The sequence below is a fragment of the Onychostoma macrolepis genome, chromosome 05 (assembly GCF_012432095.1).
Source record: "Onychostoma macrolepis isolate SWU-2019 chromosome 05, ASM1243209v1, whole genome shotgun sequence".
NCBI classification, from domain to species: domain Eukaryota; kingdom Metazoa; phylum Chordata; class Actinopteri; order Cypriniformes; family Cyprinidae; genus Onychostoma; species Onychostoma macrolepis.
In genome coordinates, this window is record NC_081159.1 from 22,787,711 (window position 1) to 22,808,210 (window position 20,500).

At 35.9% G+C, this 20,500-nt stretch overlaps 1 protein-coding gene across 7 annotated transcripts in view; it reads right to left on the reverse strand.

The window, feature by feature from the left end:
- trpm3 (transient receptor potential cation channel, subfamily M, member 3) overlaps positions 1-20,500 on the reverse strand; it is a 146,146-nt gene that overhangs the window by 50,903 nt on the left and 74,743 nt on the right. For all 7 annotated transcript variants that reach the window (XM_058774986.1, XM_058774987.1, XM_058774988.1 and 4 more), the window contains 5 exons: positions 6,487-6,566; positions 5,750-5,951; positions 4,714-4,927; positions 4,369-4,493; positions 3,346-3,517 (listed from right to left, as the gene is read on the reverse strand). In XM_058774986.1, the coding sequence (XP_058630969.1) occupies positions 3,346-3,517; positions 4,369-4,493; positions 4,714-4,927; positions 5,750-5,951; positions 6,487-6,566 (793 nt within the window). The remainder of the gene's footprint in view (positions 1-3,345; positions 3,518-4,368; positions 4,494-4,713; positions 4,928-5,749; positions 5,952-6,486; positions 6,567-20,500) is intronic.

Here is a 20,500-nt window from a genome sequence, read left to right on the forward strand (position 1 = left end):
ATTGAAGTACCAAAATAACTCAAATTAAATAAAACTAAAACTTAATAAAATAAAATGACAACATTACTACAACTGTAACTAAAACTAAAATAGATAACAAGTACAATCAGTAATCCTAAAAAATAACACTGAGCCAAACAAACATGCTAAAAAAACAACAACAACTTACTTACATATAGTAAGAAATGGTTATAAAAACTGAAACAGAAGTCAAACAAGTATAGGAAAGAGGAAAAATAAAAAGCGGTACTTATATTCTCTTTATCTCTTTAATATATGTATTTTGACATTTTAGTTGACAGAGAAAAATGAAATAAAATCCCAGTCAAAGAGATGCATCTAAATTGCATCTGACATTTTATGTATATACTATGAATTATATATTATATATACATTTTTAATTCAAGAGATAATACAATAGCCTGCAGGTTACGATGAATAATGAAGATGCTTGAAAAATATCTAATTCACAGAATTATTAAATAATTCTTAAGGGGGTTTCTTAAAGCAGCTATCTTTAACTTTTAAAATGAAAACCAGCAAGATTCAGCCTGCAAGTTGGGGAATGGTGTTGTACGGTTTGCGTATTGCTACTGTATTTGCATAATTGAATTAGTTGCTAAATTAGTTGCTATACCAATAAACAACGCCATCAGTGGCCGCAAATCATTATTACTGAATTCACCTCTGTTCAGTAGTCTGCAATTTCTCAACATCCATCCTAAATCACAAAGGACACTTTACTCTATTCCCCATGAGAACTGGGGATTAACCGCTGATTCCAATCAAACTGCACCTAATTGTGCACAACTGAATTGATTCTCACATCCCATCTTATCCCGCAAGGAAATCTTCATTGCATCCTGTGCACGCTAGTCTTTCCCTCATCTGCGAAACACTCAAAAAGCCCTCCTCATTAGCCCAACAACAGCAAGCACAGTTCCGTAATTCATTTTAATCCAGTACCGCAGCAGTGCTTGTCAGAATGTGAATATGTAAACCGGCCCGCAGCCTGCCAAAATTCTTCCAAAACAAAGAGATTTGATTCCATGTTCGAGGGTCTCTGTAGCTCTGTGAGCCTCATGGTGATGGCTCAGAGTGTTATTGATGTTCTTCTAGTGTTAGAAAGGACAGGTAATAAAATAAAGAAATGAGCTCTGCCCAAAGCCAGAGCAAACACCACCATCACACAGCTGATGCAACAGAGAGAGAGAGAGAGAGAGAGCTGCAAGCTGAGATACGGCTCAGATATATGAAGCTCCTGTCATGAGTGTGATGTCAGAGTAAACTGGTCTTATCGCAGTCTGAATATGTGTTGTGAATGTGTCACGGGATGATTTAATGAGATTAAACATGTTTCATCTGTTCGGTTTACAGGGCTCAAACATGTTTGAAGTCTGAAATTTCCACATGCTAGAGGGTTGGATGCGTTTTGTCCAAGAGTAGATTTTGCCTGTTTAAATGTCAAGACACTTGCCGCTTTAAATGCTGATTATTTTAAGTGATCCGTTTACATGCAGCTTCCTATGGATAAATTAGCGTGGGTGAGGCTGGTGTCATTTTTGATGTGAATGATGACGCCTGAGCGTCCCTTTGACTTCCCAGCCCCCTCTATTACTCCAGGCATAGGATGACAAAGGGAAGTCCACAGGTCACATGACAAGGGAGGGAGGTCAAACTCTGGCTCACTTCCTGTTGACCTTGGGCTGTATGTGGCAGGTATATGAAATGGCTCATTTGATACTGTGGAAAAGTGTTACTACTGTGTTTATGTAATAAACTGAATAAATTATGTATATATACATAGAGCTGTGTAGATTACTTACAAATTTTAATCGGTTACTGATTCCAAATTACATGACAAAAATTGTAGTTAGTAACGTAATCCATTACATTACACATTTTAGGTAATATAATGAGACTACTTTTTGATTGCTTTTAGACTGCTTTTGACCTAACTCGTTTATCACATTGATTTAAATAGGATAATCGTGTACCATATTGATATAAAAATGCAAAAAAATAAAAATAAAAATATGTCATTTGTTGTTACCGACAACATGAAGTGCATTAAACATCAAGGTTTGTAAAGGAACTGCAGGGGATTTGTGAGTTTAATTTGTGCATTATAATGTGTTTGAAAGACAAAAGCCTTGCAAAGACATAGTAATAAATAACTCTCTGAGTGAGCATTCAAATAAAAATTAACATGTTTATCAGTAATTGATGTGATGTTGAAATACTAAGAAAAACTTCTTAAACTGATTTTTTTCTTTTTTTTTTTTTAAATCCAGTGGCCTCTCAGTAATTATAGCCACCTAACCAGTGACTGGTCTTTGTGTGAATGTCCACAAAACTGAAAGACTTTCTGAATGTATATAAGTGGTAGGCTATTTTAAAAAGGAACATTTAAAAGATGAAAAATAATAATTAGGGAGAATCAATAAATTATGAATAATCCAGATTACATGTCACTATATTTACTATAATTTGGTTTAATAAATCCCTGCATTTCTGCCACAATCCAGTTTAACCAGGCGCTTTATGTGCTGAAACACTGTTATGCTGTGATTAACCCATTTTATTCAGTTTTTATTTTACACTTTCTATGTAATGCGAATTAGGCTCAATAAAGATTGCACTTTATTCACACATCTCAACACTATTAGCCTGCCATAATTAATGTTGCATTATTACTGCCCATGGAAAGCAAGCCGAAACGGCAATTTGATTTCAAAGAGATGTTTCTATACATTTGCCATTGATAATGACAGCATTTCTCAAATGACAAATAATGTTATAAATGAGCATATATACAAGCGCAAGAGAGAAATCTTGTAACAGCTAATCAAAGTATGCATGAGCAGGCCATAAGAAGTCTGTGTATAAATGCACTTTTCAATAACCCTAAATGATCCACATGAGCACAACAAAACAGGGGCATTCTTTTTTGTGTGTTCATGATTTACTTCATTTTCACCGGCTCTAATCTGAATGACGTTTATTTGATATCTTCATGAGAGTAAATGGCCTGTATGGATATTATCTGGTGGAGTGCAGTTGAAGAGGGCTTTTGTGGGCTCAGTGGAGTCAACTCTGAATCTTGCAACTCCTGTAGCATTTTGACGTTGAGCCACAAACTGATCTGGGCATTTCTGACAGGAATCTATAGAGAAACTCCTCTGTGGGCTTTTGAAGATAAGCACAACAGAAACTAGAAATAGTGATTGAGGATAGAAGACTATTATAACCTCTCTCGAAAAGAATTTAAAAGCACCATTTAATTTGAAGTTTGGAGTAATCACATTAACATTAGCATCTCTAATTACCCGCAAATGAACTCACGTGTGTTGATCTTTTGCAGAGAGATGTGCTTCTCTAGCTGTCTGCGCAGTTTGACTTCTGCTCCGTACTTTCCGGTGGTGCCATTATCAGCCAAAATGAAGTGGGAGTGTAGGCTGTTGAGTACCGTTAGCTTACTAAGAGGGTTAGACATTGTCTGGTACGGCCGGACCACCTGCAATACACATCGAATAAAAGTAAAAATATGCTTTTCAGGGATGTTCAGGACAAGAAAAATGAAACAAAGATGAAAGTGACGTGCTACAAAAAGCACCCACATGCACACATAGCATTCAGTAATCATAGATCACTAGTAAAAAAAAGAAAAAGGTTTTTATTTTATATTTAAAATGCAGATAAATAAATAAAAGCACTGAAACTCCTGTGTAAAACCTGATGATTATGTTCTCCAGCATGATTTGAGAATGACCCAGAGAATGTCTTATGGTATCAGACCGTCTGTACAAAGAGGCATGTGCTCAGTGCCACACATTTACTTATTTGATCAGCGACCCAGAAATAGAAATGCCACAACATTCTCTTTAAAACGTTCACCAGACCAGACCAGACTAGAGAGGGGTGGGGGTGAGTGGGGTCTCGGAAGTGAGAGAGACAGAACCAAAATCTTGTATGAACGAGGGGGGATAGAAATCAGTGGTTATAAATAAAGAATGATTCTATCTCTGTGTCTCAGTTGTGCACCAGCCCACAGAGACACACAGACAAGCTTAGGTGAAACTGAGTAGATATATGTAGTGGCTCACATATAAATTATTTATAGATTTCGACATAACACAGAATGCATGCAGAGACAACATGAAAATCATTCCATTGTGATCTGAAAATTCACTCTTGTAAATAAGGAATTCAATGAATATATGAATTTTAATATATCATTATTTAACGGAAACACATTTCGTGAAATCTGCCCTGACTTGAGCCAAACAAGGTCTTATTGGTCATTTAGAAAAACAAACTATACTAAAAGAGCCCTAGTTTTTAAATAGCAACAGTCAAGTCACTTACATCTTTGCCCACCAGGTCTTCCTGGTTCTCCACAATCCCCCAGGGGGCAATACCGATAGTACAGATCTTCCCTCTCGATTTGGAAGCGTGGTCTTTTAGAGCATCACCAACGTGCCTTATGACTCCTGGGGTTGCAGAAGGGAGTATAATGGAAGAGATAACAGATTCTCAGTGTGAGAGATACAGTTTCACACAATGCATCAAGGACACTGAGATAGCACACAGTTACACTTGATCTTCTGTAGAAGTTTAGATAGCATCAGCCTTCACTAGCTTTGCTCAGCATCTTAATAAGAGTAATCTAATTAGAATCTTAATTAAACTGAAAGACACATTAATACACACCAGTATTAACTCCTCCAGTGAAGATCCAGGCCCCAGTGGTCATGGCTGCCTTGATGAGACCCTTGCCGAAGACTTGCTTGAGTTTGGGCTGCAGCTCGAAGTTCTGAAGTCCTCCATGGACAGAGATGAGCAGTTTGGGAAGCTCCAGTTGCCACTCCTTTGTCATCAGATGCAGCAGTAAATCTGGCTTAGTGTCGTAAGACACTCGTACATACTGACAAAACATAAAAATAAGAGTGCATCTAAGATGTAACAATACCATTCAATAGTTTGGAGTTTAAAAGAAGTCTTTTAAACTTTATTTAATCAAAAATACAGTGAAACAGTTATATTGTGAAATATTATTACAATTTAAAAGATCTGTTTCCTATTTTAATATATTTTAAAATGTCATTTATTCCTGTGATGGTAAAGCTGAATTGTCTGCAGCAGCAGCAGCCATTACTCCAGTTTTCAGTGTCAAATGATCGTTCAGAAATGATTTAATATGCTGATTTGTTGCTCAAGAAACATTTCTTCTTATTATGATTGTGGAAACCATGATTTGTTTTTCAGGATTCAAGCTGGACTTGCAGCAGCAAGAACACAGCCAGCAAGACTGAACTGTCATTTATTAACGTGATTAAGGTCAACATGAAATCAAAGCACAGATTTTTTTCCTTTGGAACAGGCTTTGGAATCAATCGAAAAATAAAGGCAAACTTGCTCTTCCTTTTAAACCACTTATGTCACTTGTGTAATGTAGCCAATAAACAATTTCTGGAATGCAATGTCCACTTATTATTATCCAATAAATTCCCATTTAATAAAATCAGTTCCCACCCTACATTTTGTCTTACTGAACATCCTCTAAAATACTGTACATCACTTTATGGCAGTTTCAAAGCTTGCGTGATCTACAGACATTAATAAATGCCTCACAAAAGGAATTTAATTCTAAAAGGTTCATGAATATTTTATCAGAGTTAAAATATTGGAATATTAATAGTTATCACCAGCATCAAACGGTTGTTGATAAGAGATTGAATAGCTGTACCATTGCTTTGTTGGAGTGTCCACCTCCCTGGAACTCAATGGTTCCAAATGCGTCAGTGGGACTGAGCTGGGTGTGCTTGCTGATGGACCACTTCTCTGACAAGCTGTCATTCTTTGGCACACGCTCTGACTTCTCATTCTGATTGGATGAGATGCTGGGGGGCAGGCCAACATGTTGACCAATTAGACGGCCACAACAGCACCTGTGACAGAAGACAAAACCATTGTGAAATTAAGTGAATGTCCCAATTCAGAAGTCAAAGCTGTCAGCAACTGATGTACACTCTTTAAAATAAAGGTTCTTTATTGGCATCAATGGTTCCACAAAGAACCTTTATCATCCATGGAAACTTTTCATTCCACAAAAGGTTCTTTACAGTGGAAAAAGGTTCTTAAGATTATCAAAATGTTCTTCACACTAAGAAAAAATGGTTCTTTTAAGAACTGTTCACTGAAAGGTTATTTGGGGAACCAAAACTGGTTCTTCTACAGCATCGCTGTGAAAACCCTCTTATGGAAGCTTTATTTTTAAGAGTGTACAGAGGTTATAGAGTCTATTAAGTTATCTTTTACAAATGTTCACTTCCTCACTTCTTCCATCTTTAGGCCACACTAATGAAGAATAATTTCCCTTTCATTAATAGTACAAACACATTTAGTTACATCCAAATATGGTTTAGATGTGTGTGATTAAAATGCACTTTTTGCACAGACTACAGTAGTAGTGGTGCTACTCACCTATGGGGGTCTTTGGTGCTTACAATAATGTGCACACATTCTCTCTTGCTGAAAGCTCTTTCTATCCATGATTTCTGTGCCTGGGGAGAAACAAAACAGGTACAAGTTACAGAAATTACTAGAGGTAGAAATGTCAGCTTCCTGCATCCACTTAATAGACCAGTAAATCCCAAACTAAAAATAACCAGAGTACACATTTGACCAGTCACATTTTATACATTGCAGCACCAGGAAGTAGTGTTTTATCGTACTTTAGTCCTGGTTTAACAGAATCACCTATTCACCAATTGTTGTTCAATCAGAGCTTTATGAACTGGTCACTTGGTTTATGTTTTACTTTTTAAACATTTTAAATAAATTATCATTATGTATTATTGACACCTTATTTTTTAGTCATTGATATTATTCTTTTATTTTTCTATTCTTTTCAGTGCTTTTGTCATGTGTATTGATGCTTTAGCAATACTTTGAGAAACATGCCAATAAGGACTTTTTTTTTACTTTTCACATTTTTATTCACGGTATTACAGGTCCAGCATTTACCTGTTTGCTTGCTTTAATTCAACACAACAACAGCACCATCTGTGAACGCACCTCAAAAACAGCAAGTGGTTACACAGGCACTTACCCCACAACCAGACTTCCTACGGTACACCATTACTCTTATAAAAAGCTATAGCCTGAGGGAGAGAGGGAGGTGGTACCGGGGTTTAGCTTTTACAGGGAAACCCCCATGTGATGACTCAGTGAATCCAGGCCGCATCACTGACCACCCACATTCACACATCGTTACGCCAACATGAACATGGATAATGTAGATCTGACTGAACTCAATGCATTCTGACAGAACTGCTGTGAGAACAGCTCTCTGCTCTGGTGTTGGTCAAAAGCAATGCATTAACCTTTTCTGTTTGAGGTCCAAGAGACCCCAAGAAGCCATTTTAATTGCTCAAAAAACACACTTAACATTTAAGAATTGGATTGACACTTCCAAACCCTGTCAAATCTTATGAGAACTAATCATAAATTGGAATGTTACATTACTTATTTTCAGAGATCTCAGTTATAGCACATGAACAAATGTAGTCTGTGCTAACATCAAAGTGCTAAAACACTTTTTGATTGTCGATTGCAAAATAAAAATAAGGTACAGCGAGGTAAGATACAGCAAGTGCGGATCCTTTATCTGAGAGTGATGTTACTGATCAATCTACGCACCCAAAACTAAAGTTGAGTGCAGTGATTTTTTTTGAGAATGTAGGCATCACAAAGTTACAAAACAGTATTTAAAAAAAAATAAAAATACTGTTTGTAAATTTTTCATTTGGAAATTACACTGAGATTACATTTAAATAAATGTTTTACTAACACTACGTGAGCGTTAGATGATTACAGATGTAATCTAAATGTAAAAATAGGCAGTATTGAGCATGCAAAATTATATACAATATAGACCTATACAGATAAATAGTGGCCGATAACCAATGGCAGAAATATTTCATGCATCTATAATAAATGCAACAATTTTTCACATGCTAATGTTCACTCATTGGTACTCATAATGTGTCAAACTGACTACAAACCACAAATACTGTATAAAATAACAATCATATTACAAACCTACCTACTATAACAGAAAAGTTAAATCTTCACTAATATCTGCTTTACTGGGTTGGATTAGTCAGAGGCTGTGATATTTTGTGTGATTGATACAGTATTATAGTTTTTATTCATATTTTGAATTAGTTTTAACTTTTACATTCTCCATTTTCATTTTAGTGACATTTTCAGTAATTTCATTTGCTTTCGCAATTTTTATTAGTTTTTCTTTTCTTTTCTTTTCTCTTCTTTGTATTGCTTTTTAAATATATATATATATATATATATATATATATATATATATATATATATATATATATTTATTTTAATTAAATTTGAATTCAGTTTTAGTTATTCAACTACTTTAAGTTAAACTAAAAAATTAACTTCATTCAAAGTAACATTTTTGTTTGGTTCTCGTTTAGTTCACTATAATAACCCTGGTCAGAGAAACATGTTATAAGAATTTAAAGGAATAATAAAGGTTAATTACAAAATTACTATTATTTCCATAAATACAGCACTGGGGTCTCTTAAACCCAAACGTTAACAATGCACAATAAAAAAAAAAACTAATAAAATAAACTTTAAAAAACATAAGGGCTAACAGAAGACTAATATAGCAGAGCCAAATGTGCTAATATTAATTGTCACGAAAAAGAGAAGTAAAGTAATTTGGGAAGTAACAGCCAAATTATATCAAACCCAGCTGGGATCCCTAGGCGTGATACCTCAGTAATTCTGCTTAGGTGTGAAGAACATAATCGGTTTAGTCTCTAGTGTATTCCTGTGTGTGTTTTTAATGTGATAAAGCACCAGGTAAGCTATATAAGATGTCATAAAATGCAGCACACATTCAAAACAATTAGTAGTTGAAGAGACCTCATAAACTTCTCATACTCTTGTTTTCTGTTTCTCATGTTGTTTGTGAGTGCTGACATGATTCGTAGGGATCTCTAGTCTCAGCAGAGAGCTGCCAAAAGCTTGTGGTGTAATTAAGAATTGTCCTCAGGATTTGCCCCCTGAGAAGCAAAGAACAGCTTTGCTCCTTGTTGGAAATATCTTACCATCTATAGGGGATCTGTGCCAATAGGTAATGTTATGGAAGGTGGAGAATTTGGGCACGTAGACAACAAAAGCCCAAAAGGAAATTAAATAAATAAATAAAACAATAACAGGAACATCAGATAACATTAACATCTCGGACTATTATCAGGGGGGAAAAAAACAAGTTTTCTTGGGAAGGAATTTTTTTTTTTTTTGCAGGCATGATATTCAAATGTTTCAGAAGCTAAATGGCCCATAAAGGTTAGTGCTCATTTTAATGACTTGCATAAATCACCATTTTAATGACTTACATTAACATTAATTCATAAAACATATTTTTTAAATTATTAAAATGTATTATTTTTATTAACACACTTTCTCTAATTTTAAGTATTTAGACATAAAAATATTAAATCATTAGAAATTACCTGCTCTTTTTCTTCATTTACATTAATAAATCCGGAGGTCAGAAACCAGTCATAATTTTGCAATCCAAATATTCACAGCTGCAGCTTCTGTTCTGTTGAAAGGCTGGGGACTTTAGAGGCCAAACATGCATGCTTGTGGCCATGTTAGCCGAACTCGAATGTGTTGGGACTTCAGGATTAATCCCTTCTGAAAGTCTCACAGACGAAAAAAAAAAAGTTGGGACGCCCCTCTCAAATCCTGTTCCGCTAACCCAATTTGACACCCCTACAATAACAAACTCCCCACAGAGGCATCCAGATGGGATCATCCATGTGTCCTTTTCTCACAATCGTGCACACACTGTGACACATTCGAACACACTTTTCTTTAGCATTGTTGTCCAGAAAATCTTGGTAATTCTGACTCAAACCGCACTTGTGGCTATTGTCTGTCCCGTCACCCCAGGGCTTGTCAGAATCAGCTCACACTTCTGCGCATCAGCAAAATCCTCACACAACACCAACGACCAATTATACGGGGGAGGATCAAAGTAGCGCTCGGTCGAACGGAGATTCACAATGGCCGTCACCTTCTTTTTTTGACATATGGTAATTATAACAGCCCTGCCGAACTTACATAACACCCCCACCATATTTACTGCAATAATGAACACACAAACACACCACCACAGTGCTGATACACCACCTGTCACCTGTGTGAAAAGGTGTCAGTCTGAGCAAAGCAGTCAGAGACAGATGGAATCCTCTAAGCTGTCCATCATGTTTCTCCTCCCGGTTGAGGAGCTCAAAGACTGACAGGACGGAAGCCTGTGGTGAGGGTGAGACCACAGATATGTGCTATATAATCTAATTTTAGCACAGCACATATTAAAATGCTCATTTTATATTGGTAGTTCAGAAGTCAGTGGACACAACGGCATTAATGACAGGAGGTGGAAAGATGGAAAGATGAAGGAAAAAATAAGATTAACTTGAAAATCAAATCATTGTAATATATATATATTAAAAAAACAAAACAAAACAAAACAAAAACACACACAAAATCATAAAACTGTGTCACTTTTATTTTACCACATCAATTTATGGTTTGAAACAATACATTTATTTACTGACTAATAATACATTTTATTTTTTGCACAATAGAATTTATTTGTATTGCACTTTTCTTACATAAAATGCAGCTCAAAGTGCTTCACAGGTAAGAATAAAAAAATATGTTAGTAATATAATAATATAATATGTTAACAGAATAAATATTACTGTGAACATGAGAAAATACACTGACTAAACAATATACACAAGTATAAACAATAATAAAAAATACAATATATAATGTTCACATATTAATTATAATATAAATTATATATGGTAAATAAATAAATATAAAATAAACAAAAATACTAAATATTATGAAAATAATATTAATTTAAATTTCAGTGTGTATATATTTATTAAAGTAAAGGTAAAGAGCGATGTTTTGAAAGAACCACAGAGCCATGATTTTCACACTTTTCATGGGAATCAACCCAGAAATTAATGGCTAATAATTTTCTTTGTACACTGTAAAAAAATAAAATAAAATCCTGGGTTGAGCCTTTTGGGTAATTTTTTGGGGTTCTTTTTTTCAGTGTTTGGGTAGTTTTTGTGTTACCCAGATCCTGGGTCCAACGTAACCCAATTATTTATTGCGGGGGTTTTCGTCCACTTCAGGAGAGAGCAGTTCTAAGCGCCATTCTAAGTCAAATTGATGCATTTCTTTGGTAAAATACAGGTTTGTGTACATTTCATTTTCTCTATAAAATCATTACTGTGCTGTATATTGTTCAATTTTATGCAAAGCAACAAACGAGTGTTGCATCTGTCTTTTTCATGTGATGGAAAGGCCTGATGCTTTGCATAAAATAAATAATTTTATTCACAAAGACACAAAATATAAATACTTTGGATGTTAAAATATATCTGAAGCTAGCAGTTCCCCACCGAACACGATTCCAGCTCGGGCACGAGAACCAGCACCATAACGGTGGAAACAGGTTAACAGAAACTGGTGGATTACATGCAAATTACTTCTAAATGTTTAATTTTTAATTCTAATATTTGTTAAACAAGTTTAAATATAGGCAATATGTATGGTCTACATATTAAAAAACGATATAAAATATGTTATGCAGTAAATATGCTATAAATAAAGGAAGTTGTCATGCAAACCAGTAGTTGTGTGGAGTATTTTAGTTTAGAGGATTTAAGTTAAAGGTGCCACAGAGTGCATTGATACACTATTTTAAATTGTTCTCTGATATCTACATAGAAGGCATGTGGCTTAGGTAAGGGCAAAAAATCTCCAGAAACGGTTTTACATGTGCATTTACAACCCTGGGATTTCTCCCTAGAATGAAATGGTTTGTTATTGGCTTATTTGGAAGGGTCATGAATAATAATGAGCTCTGCTCTGATTGGCTGTTTCTCAGTGCGGCTCAATGTTGAGCTCTGCTCTGATTGGCTGTTTCACAGTGCGGCTCATTTCAATAGCTCACAGCAGACAGGAAACACAGTGAGGAAAATATATATTTCAATACTTTCTCTCGCAGTTATATGGTCGGGTAATTATACTGTTTATAAAAAGCGGGCATCAGGGAGCCGCTATTAATACGCGGGGCATTGAAAATGCTTTTGAACGATCGGTCGATAGTGTTATAGTTTCACTTCCACGATCCCACGATCAGATGCTTGTCAGTGGTGCTCAAGATCTGTAAATCTTTCGCCATCATCCTCAGTCATCTTTCCTTACTCTGTTTATGTGGGAAGTGAAATCTTATGTACTGTAATGTAACAGACTACTGCTAACAAGCTAACCATGTCCCTTTAGTGGCTCGTGTTATTTTATTAGAACGCCTTATTTGCTTTCCGTGCCTTTTTGAATACAGATACCAACCCATCCCTGCACTTCACATCCCCTGCACAGCCTGAAACATAACATTTATTTCCATGATCTGCCATTTTCGCTGTTGTCCTCGCTTGTTTCTTTACAATACCTGCAGAACTTCTAATGATTCGGCTGTGTAGGTTCAGCTGGCGGCTGGGTATACATTATGCAAATGTTGGGGGCGTAGTGATCCCAACTGTTACGTCACAACCAACCAACCAACCACAACCAAATTGGGTTGTTTTAAACCCAGTGTTTTTTTATAAGAGTGTACATTAATCTTTGACAATATTTTAACATAAAAATGCACATGGCTCCTTTAAGGAATCCTAAATATCTTGCTCTATTATTTCTTAAAAAGCTGACAACTGTCATTGGTAACGTCTGTCTCCAGTATCCCCCATTCCCTGCCCTGACCCCTATTGAGGTGTTAGGATCTTAATAAAGGCACTCCACTGAGAGTTCATTTAATGTAGATTAGAGCTTCATTTCCCCACTGTTTAGCCTAATTAAAGCCTCTGCAGATTAGTTAAAGACTGTTTATACAGAGCCATTGCAGGATAGAGCATTGGCAACACCTATAACATCACAGAAGAGCTCTCCATGGGTATATGAGAGAGCAGTGCTTTTGGACAGGGAATAGAGAGAGCTACTCAGGTTAAGCGGTGTAAGATTAATAATTTAATTTGAGGATAATTGGCATCAGCGTTCCCAATGTGAGCAGAAGCTCTATTTCCAGGTAATGTTCAGTATGCCAGTGATCTTTGCAAAAATAACTGATGCACTGACAAGCTACATATGCATCATAGATCAGCTAATATAGTAAATAATTGAGTCATCACTGTTTGTAAAATATTAACTGATCTAGAAACACAACCATTTGAAATGCAAATGCATTTAATGTTTTTGATTTGCATTTATTTGATCAAAAAAATTGTTACATTTTTAAAAAATTCTAAAACTGTTTTCTGTTTAAATATATTTTAAAATGTATTTTATTCCGGCAATGGCAAAGCTGAATTTTCAGCATCATTAATCTAGTCTTCAGTGTCACATGATCCTTCAGAAATCATTCTAATATACTGATTTGGTGCTCAAGAAGCATTTCTTATTATTATCAAGGTTGAAAACCGTGATACATTTTTTCCCCCAGGATTCTTTGGTAAATACAACGTTCAAAAGTACAGCATTTATTATAAATATAAAGACCTTCTGTAACACTGTAAATGTCTTTGTCACTAACAATATACTGTAATGCATAGCTGCTGGATTTTTTTTGTTTTAATTTTTAAGTACTAAAGAAACTTTACTGACACTAGACAGTAGTGTATTTTTAAATTGAGTTATCTAAAACTATAAACATCTAAATTATACGCTGCACACTGGGTACAAATAATCTAACATTTAATTTAATTTCTTTATCCACCTTATTTTTCAATGAGGAAGTAAGCTGTTTTCTGTGAATGTGTGAGACTTCCGGGTTCATTAGCCGCTGTAGGGAAATATCGAGAAAAATAACAACGTGCAGTAAATGGTAAAACTGTTTACGCTACAAACCAGTGTGTTCATAATTAAGATAATACATTAAAATAACATGTTAAGACACCAGTTTGCAATATCAAGCAGCAAAACAAGCTGTTTTGTACAGCTAAAAATTGTTTACAAATGGCCTCGCGGGGTTCTCCCGCTCTTACGGGAAAAATAAGTGATAAAACAATTTATAATTTTTTACAATGATGCAGACTTGTGTATATAATGCAAATCCACCAGAAAAAAAAATACTTAAGGGAACTTTACATTTACATTTAGTCATTTAGCAGACGCTTTTATCCAAAGCCAATAGATTTTATCCAAATGAGGACAATAGAAGCAATCAAAACCAACAAAAGAGCAACAACATGCAAGTGCTATGACAAGTCTCGGTTAGCCTACAGCAGTACAAGGTTTTTTTAAATTTGTATTATTATTATTTTTAAGAAAACGAGTAGATAGAATACAGAAAAAAGAAACCTAGTGTTTTTTTTTGTTTTTAAAGAATAGAAAAAAAGAAAGACAGCGTTAGTTTTTCAAGAAAGGCTAGCAGTTAGAGAATAAATATGCAATTGATAGAGGGTCAAGTGTGTGTGTGTTTTTTTAATAAAAAGAAGACCGATAGATAAAATAGAATTAGAATAGAGAGTGCTAGAGTTAGAGGGTCAAATAAACTTTAACTATATACATACTAATGTATATATATATATATATATATATATATATATATATATATATACACACATATACTATAATATAACTTTAGCTCAGTTGTACCTTATATTCCATTTATGAAGTTTCATAGAAGATGACAATTCTCACGCACGTTGTACAGCCGTTGTATTTGACATGTGCATCCCTCCCTGGCTAATAGGTCTGAGTTTAGTATGGATGAGATCATGACAATCTTCTTCAAGCACTGAAATACCTGCAAATGGATTTTGGAGCCTCCATAGAGGACAGATCAAGATGTTTTCACAGGAAAAAAGAGAAGGCACAAGAAAAGGCTTTTCCATTCCATTAGGTCTGGAATCAGCTGAAAGCTTTTAGCAACTGCAAGGTCACCTAGAGGTAACATGAATTTACTCAGAAGGTTCATTGCTGAAATTTGCATAAGAAACTGATTGCTTAATTGGTATTATCAGATGCATGTGTACACAGATTCCTTCCCCCACATAAATACCCTATATGAACACACATAAGATGGTTTCCATGTTTACTTTCATGATTTTAATGCATACTTGGAAATTCAAAAACCAGAGGTAAAGACTATTGACATATTTGCCCCTTCAGATACCGCCACTTTTGCGCAGCAGAGTTGATAAAACTGCTTTGACATCAACTAAACTAACTTCACCAGCAGGAATAACCACCTAAATCAACCATGATCGTCAACCAGTTTTAACAGCCTAGCTTTGATGGTGAACATCATGGTTAGACAAGCATCAAATTAGCATTAATCAGCAAAAACCAGCTTGGATCAGCATGATGAAACTGGTTAAAACCACTTTCAAACAGATTCTGATCCACAATAAAACCTTCATTGTGAAGAAATCCTACATTCTTTACCTTCATTGACTTTACAAGCACAACCAGCCACATAAACAAACACGCATTCTCTCTTTCATGCACACACTCAATATCTGTCTTTACAATCTACTCAGGGTTACAAACCCTGTTGGTTTTGACAGGCGCTGAGACAGTTCTCCCCTGTGCTTTTCCTTTTCAGCATCCTGTGGCTTAGCTGCTCAGTTTGGCATGAAAACAAGCAGGGGATCGGGACAACCCTGAGAGGTATGTGTGTACATGTGTGTGTCTGTGATATGTGTATGTAATAAACCCAGCATTAGTGACTGACCTAAACAGTTTGTTCTGTGGTCATCTGGACATTTCAAAACATTGCATCTTTGCAGAGTTAAAAAATAAGGGTCTTGCCTAGAGTTACGTCACTCACAAAACATAATTTACAGAAAGTTGATGGGCTTCAGAATAAAACCTCTTAAAATGTTGCAGAAAGCGTGAAGCCAAAAGTCATGAGGCAATGTATTTCCTAGTATTCTTAAGAAAAGCTGTGACCGTAAACAACACAGACAGGCAATCATGGGATCCCTTTATTCCTAGCATTAACATGTGTTTCACATCTGGGTAGTATCTGGACTACCTTTGCAGGATTGCATATGCAACTTAATTCAAATTCAAATCCTCACCATATATCCAATGTTTCCATCTTTAGGAGTTCATTATGTACAGGATATTGATAACAATTAGAAGTGAAAGAAACACAAGAAAAGTATTAAAGCACTGAACAGAAATGAGATTCCAACCCAGTGAAATAATTAAATATTATTGATTAAACTGTGGGAAAAATCAGAACCTTTATTAAAAGCAGTCAAAATCCATCACAGACGATCTCCAAATGTAGTTTCGGTGATTACGATCATCGTAAAAGCATTTTAATGTCAGGTCTTAGATGCAGCCATTCACAGACCAATGCCAATGAATATATTTCACATCACAGATGCCTTTAAAAAAAATCAAATCTGTGCTTATGTTTAATGCTTTGCTATAACACCCAAGTATGTTTCATTTCAAAGCATTAAGAAGCTCTACACATTTATTTATGGATGCACTCACGTTCCACAACCACAGAAATGCTCTGAAGGCAATTCAATCAGCATTCGATTTCATACGTACAGGCTCTCCTGGCTCAGAAAGAAGTGCTGTATTACTTGAGAAACCCCAGCAACCTCTATCAAACAAAGGCTAACAAACATAAGCTGGTATAAAATCCTGCCAGTTCCTGAGAAATGCAAATCCCTGTAGGCAGAATAGGATTAGCCTGTATAAAATAATGACCATAACTTGGCAGAGTCCTTTCATGCAATAATAGAAGAATGTCACAGGATATGGAGGGAAAGGTAGATAAAGAAAAAGTAGTTACAGACTATGAGCAAGTGTGTGTAAATGCAAAGAAGCTACTAAGTGTGTGTGCATGGCGCAGGAAAAGCGATAGGCACACATAAGCAGTAATTGAGTGATTAAAGCAGGGAGACAGAGCTTGTTTTTGCAACGTCGAGGACAATCCATCTGTAGACCTGCAGAATAAGCATGGGCTCCCTTTCCCATAGGCCTCCCCGGTCCCAGAATGCGCCACCTCAACCAGCTCATAATCACTTGTGGCATGACCATTCTGCCTCTCTGCAATGACTACATGAGGACCTAATTCTCCCTGCCTATCCCAGACAGAGACGGAGAGAGAGAACAGCTACACTTCAGTGCTGCCATTATCGCAGCATTGCTACAAAATGATAAGTGTTAGAGTAGATGAAGGTTGTCAGAAACGCTCTCTCTTCTTGGCAGAAAGATGAAATATTAATCTTTCAGCAGCAGACAGATTGGCAAAGCTGTATGACGGGATCTAAGTCGACCAAAATGTAGAACATTGTTTAGCCTGGCAGGAAAAAAATGATTGATGATTACAGCATATGCTGTTGTTTGGTACCTGCTTATCGGTGCCTTGAGTAAAGTAGAACTATTTTTATAAAACACACATTTCTTACTATATTCTTACTACATTACATGACATTTTCTTGGACTCCAAATAACACAGCAGTAGCAACTGCTTTATGAAAGCATAGTAAGCCCGACGCGCATATAATTTCATCTAAAATGTGGCTATGTATAAATTATATATATATATAAATTATAAACAGGTCACTCGAAAAAAAAGTACGTATAATATGACAAAAGCATGACTGTTGTGATGGATGAATGGAATTACACAATGGCAGAACAACAGATCGAACGACCTATCGATAGAACTACAGAAAATATGTAAATAGAGATGGATGGAATGGTAAAATGACAGACAGATTAAACAATAGACAGAATGACAGATAGATAGATAGATAGATAGATAGATAGATAGATAGATAGATAGATAGATAGATAGATAGATAGATAGATAGATAGATAGATAGATCGATAGATAGATCGATAGATAGATAGATAGATTTATTTATTCAGGTACATCACTTAACTTGATTTAAACAAGAAGGATGTGTTCCTTTTATCCATTCACAATAAAATTTTCACCTGCAGGATTACGCATTTATTATGTACTGTATGTGTAGAGCTATGTTTTGTTCAGAATGCTTACAATGCATATATAAACGTGTTAAAGTGTGACTATTTGTGTGAACCCAGCCACCCTATCTCACATGCACACAAAGCCATGACTGACATTCTACCACACACCCACATGCCTGTGTAGACATGTGTAAAAATAGCTTTAAATATACCACTGTATACAACCCTTATGATGTTGATACTCTCCTACATATGCACAAGAAACTCAAACAGCTTCAGACAGATCATTGTCATCATTTCTTGTCAATTATACATTGCAACGGTTGACTAAAGAGCTCAATCTCTTTGAGTATTATTTTGCACCAGCTTGACCATCCAGGATGAGTGGGTCTTTTTTTGGGTTGTTTCCATTCTGCCCGCTCCGGCTTCTTTTAATTGAGCGAGTATTGGTCTGTATTTTCATGTCAGGAAGTGAAAGGTGTGAAATTACCTTTCTCCCTGCCAAAGTCACCCTCCGCTTCCTCTATAATAATGAGCCACTCCTTTCCTCTCCTCTCCCCTCTTCTCACCCTGTGTTCTGTGAATGGAAGTGTTCTCACTCGGCAGCGATTATTAAATATGAAATGCTAAAGGTCTACAGATGACAGACACTTAGCGGAGTGTGAGGTCGTACTGACCAAATGCAAGTCAATGTGACCCTGGACCACAAAACCAGTCTTAAGGGTCAATTTTTTATACATATAGATTTATACATCACCTGAAAGCTGAATAAATAAGCTTTCCATTGATGTATGGTTTGTTAGGATAGAACAATATTTAGTCGAGATACAACTATTTGAAAACCTGGAATCTGAGGGAGCAAAAAAACTAAATATTGAGAAAAAAAGTTCTTAGCAATGCATATTACTAAACAATAATGAAGTTTTGATACATTTACAGTAGGAAATTTACCAAATATCTTCATGGAACATGATCTTTACTTAATGTCCTAATAATTTTTGGCATAAAAGAAAAATCAATAATTTTGACCCATACAATGTATTTTTGGCTATTGTTACAAATATACCCCTGCGACTTAAGACTGGTTTTGTGGTCCAGGGTCTCATAGGTTGTCCTATTTAAGGCTTTAAAATTATCCACATATTTTACCCTGTAGAGCATTTTATTATTATTTAATTTATTTGTTTGTCTTTTTTTTTTTACAAAAAATTTAATATAGCATATCCTGCTGTTGTGAAGAAAGTCGTTTGTTTTGGGATTGTCCTCAATCTTTCTGTAGTAATAGGCCTATTATTGCTTCAATTGACCATTCGCAAAGAGCTTGATTGACAGGCGATCTGACCAATCAGAACGTGGATCAGATATTGTATGCCACCACTGCTATCCGCCATTTTGCCTGACAGCTACGGCCGGTCTCCATAGAAATCCATCTTAAAACGGGGTGAAAAAGGTGGACTGAATTGAATTTTTTTCCATATAACTAAATATAAAAATGGGCGCAGGGTTAAGCTGTGCTGTTGCCACAGTAACGGCAATAAGCTAAAGGAATTCCTTTAACGTACTTGTTTTGCGCACCAGAAAACCTGTCATGTCTGGTGCTGTATGCATGGATTGCAGCACTTATGTTAAAATACTAAGTGTTAAATAATAAAATAAAATGTTAAACGTGTGCTCTTACCATTCTGTGGACAAAATCGCCACGATCGGGAGCTGTATATGCACATGTGCGCTCATCTGTTTTCAATGCCGCTAACCTCCCATCGCTTCATGTCATCTTCCCACTCATTAAACTATGACAGGTCCTTTACTGCAAAAAGACGGTCACTGCGACACTCTAAAGTGATTAAACTATGGCGCCATGTACTTTTTACAGTCCAATTTTTATTTGTCAACTACCCATGTAAATGCGCATGCCCAGCAGCCGTAGCTGTATCCCTTCTAGCCTTAACCACAAATCAGACAGGAGAGTAGATTAATTTCGGTGGACTTAAACTTGAAAAATGGTGTGTTCCGCGGTTGAAATAAAATAGTTTGTGATGTTGATTCATGTTCATTTCGAGCTTTAAGTAAATATGAAAAGACGATCGGTTCACGTATTTGAACTGAGGCAATACAGTGATCTGTCACGACACATTAAAGAGCCACAAAACGGTATTTATTGCTTGAATTTACTTAAAAATGACAAAATTTGAAAGCTAAGAGTCCTGAGACCTTGTTTCATACCAAAAGTAACCTGATCGGTCTTCTCTGTAGGTGTGTTGTCAGTTTCCTCTTTGCTCTGCGATGTATTTTTCACTGCGTGAGAACATGTGTAGTGTGAGAGCGGCATTGTTTGTCAGGGATGGCAACAGTAACCAGTCCCTCCAGGATTTCACGATTTTTGTGTGTGATTTTTGCG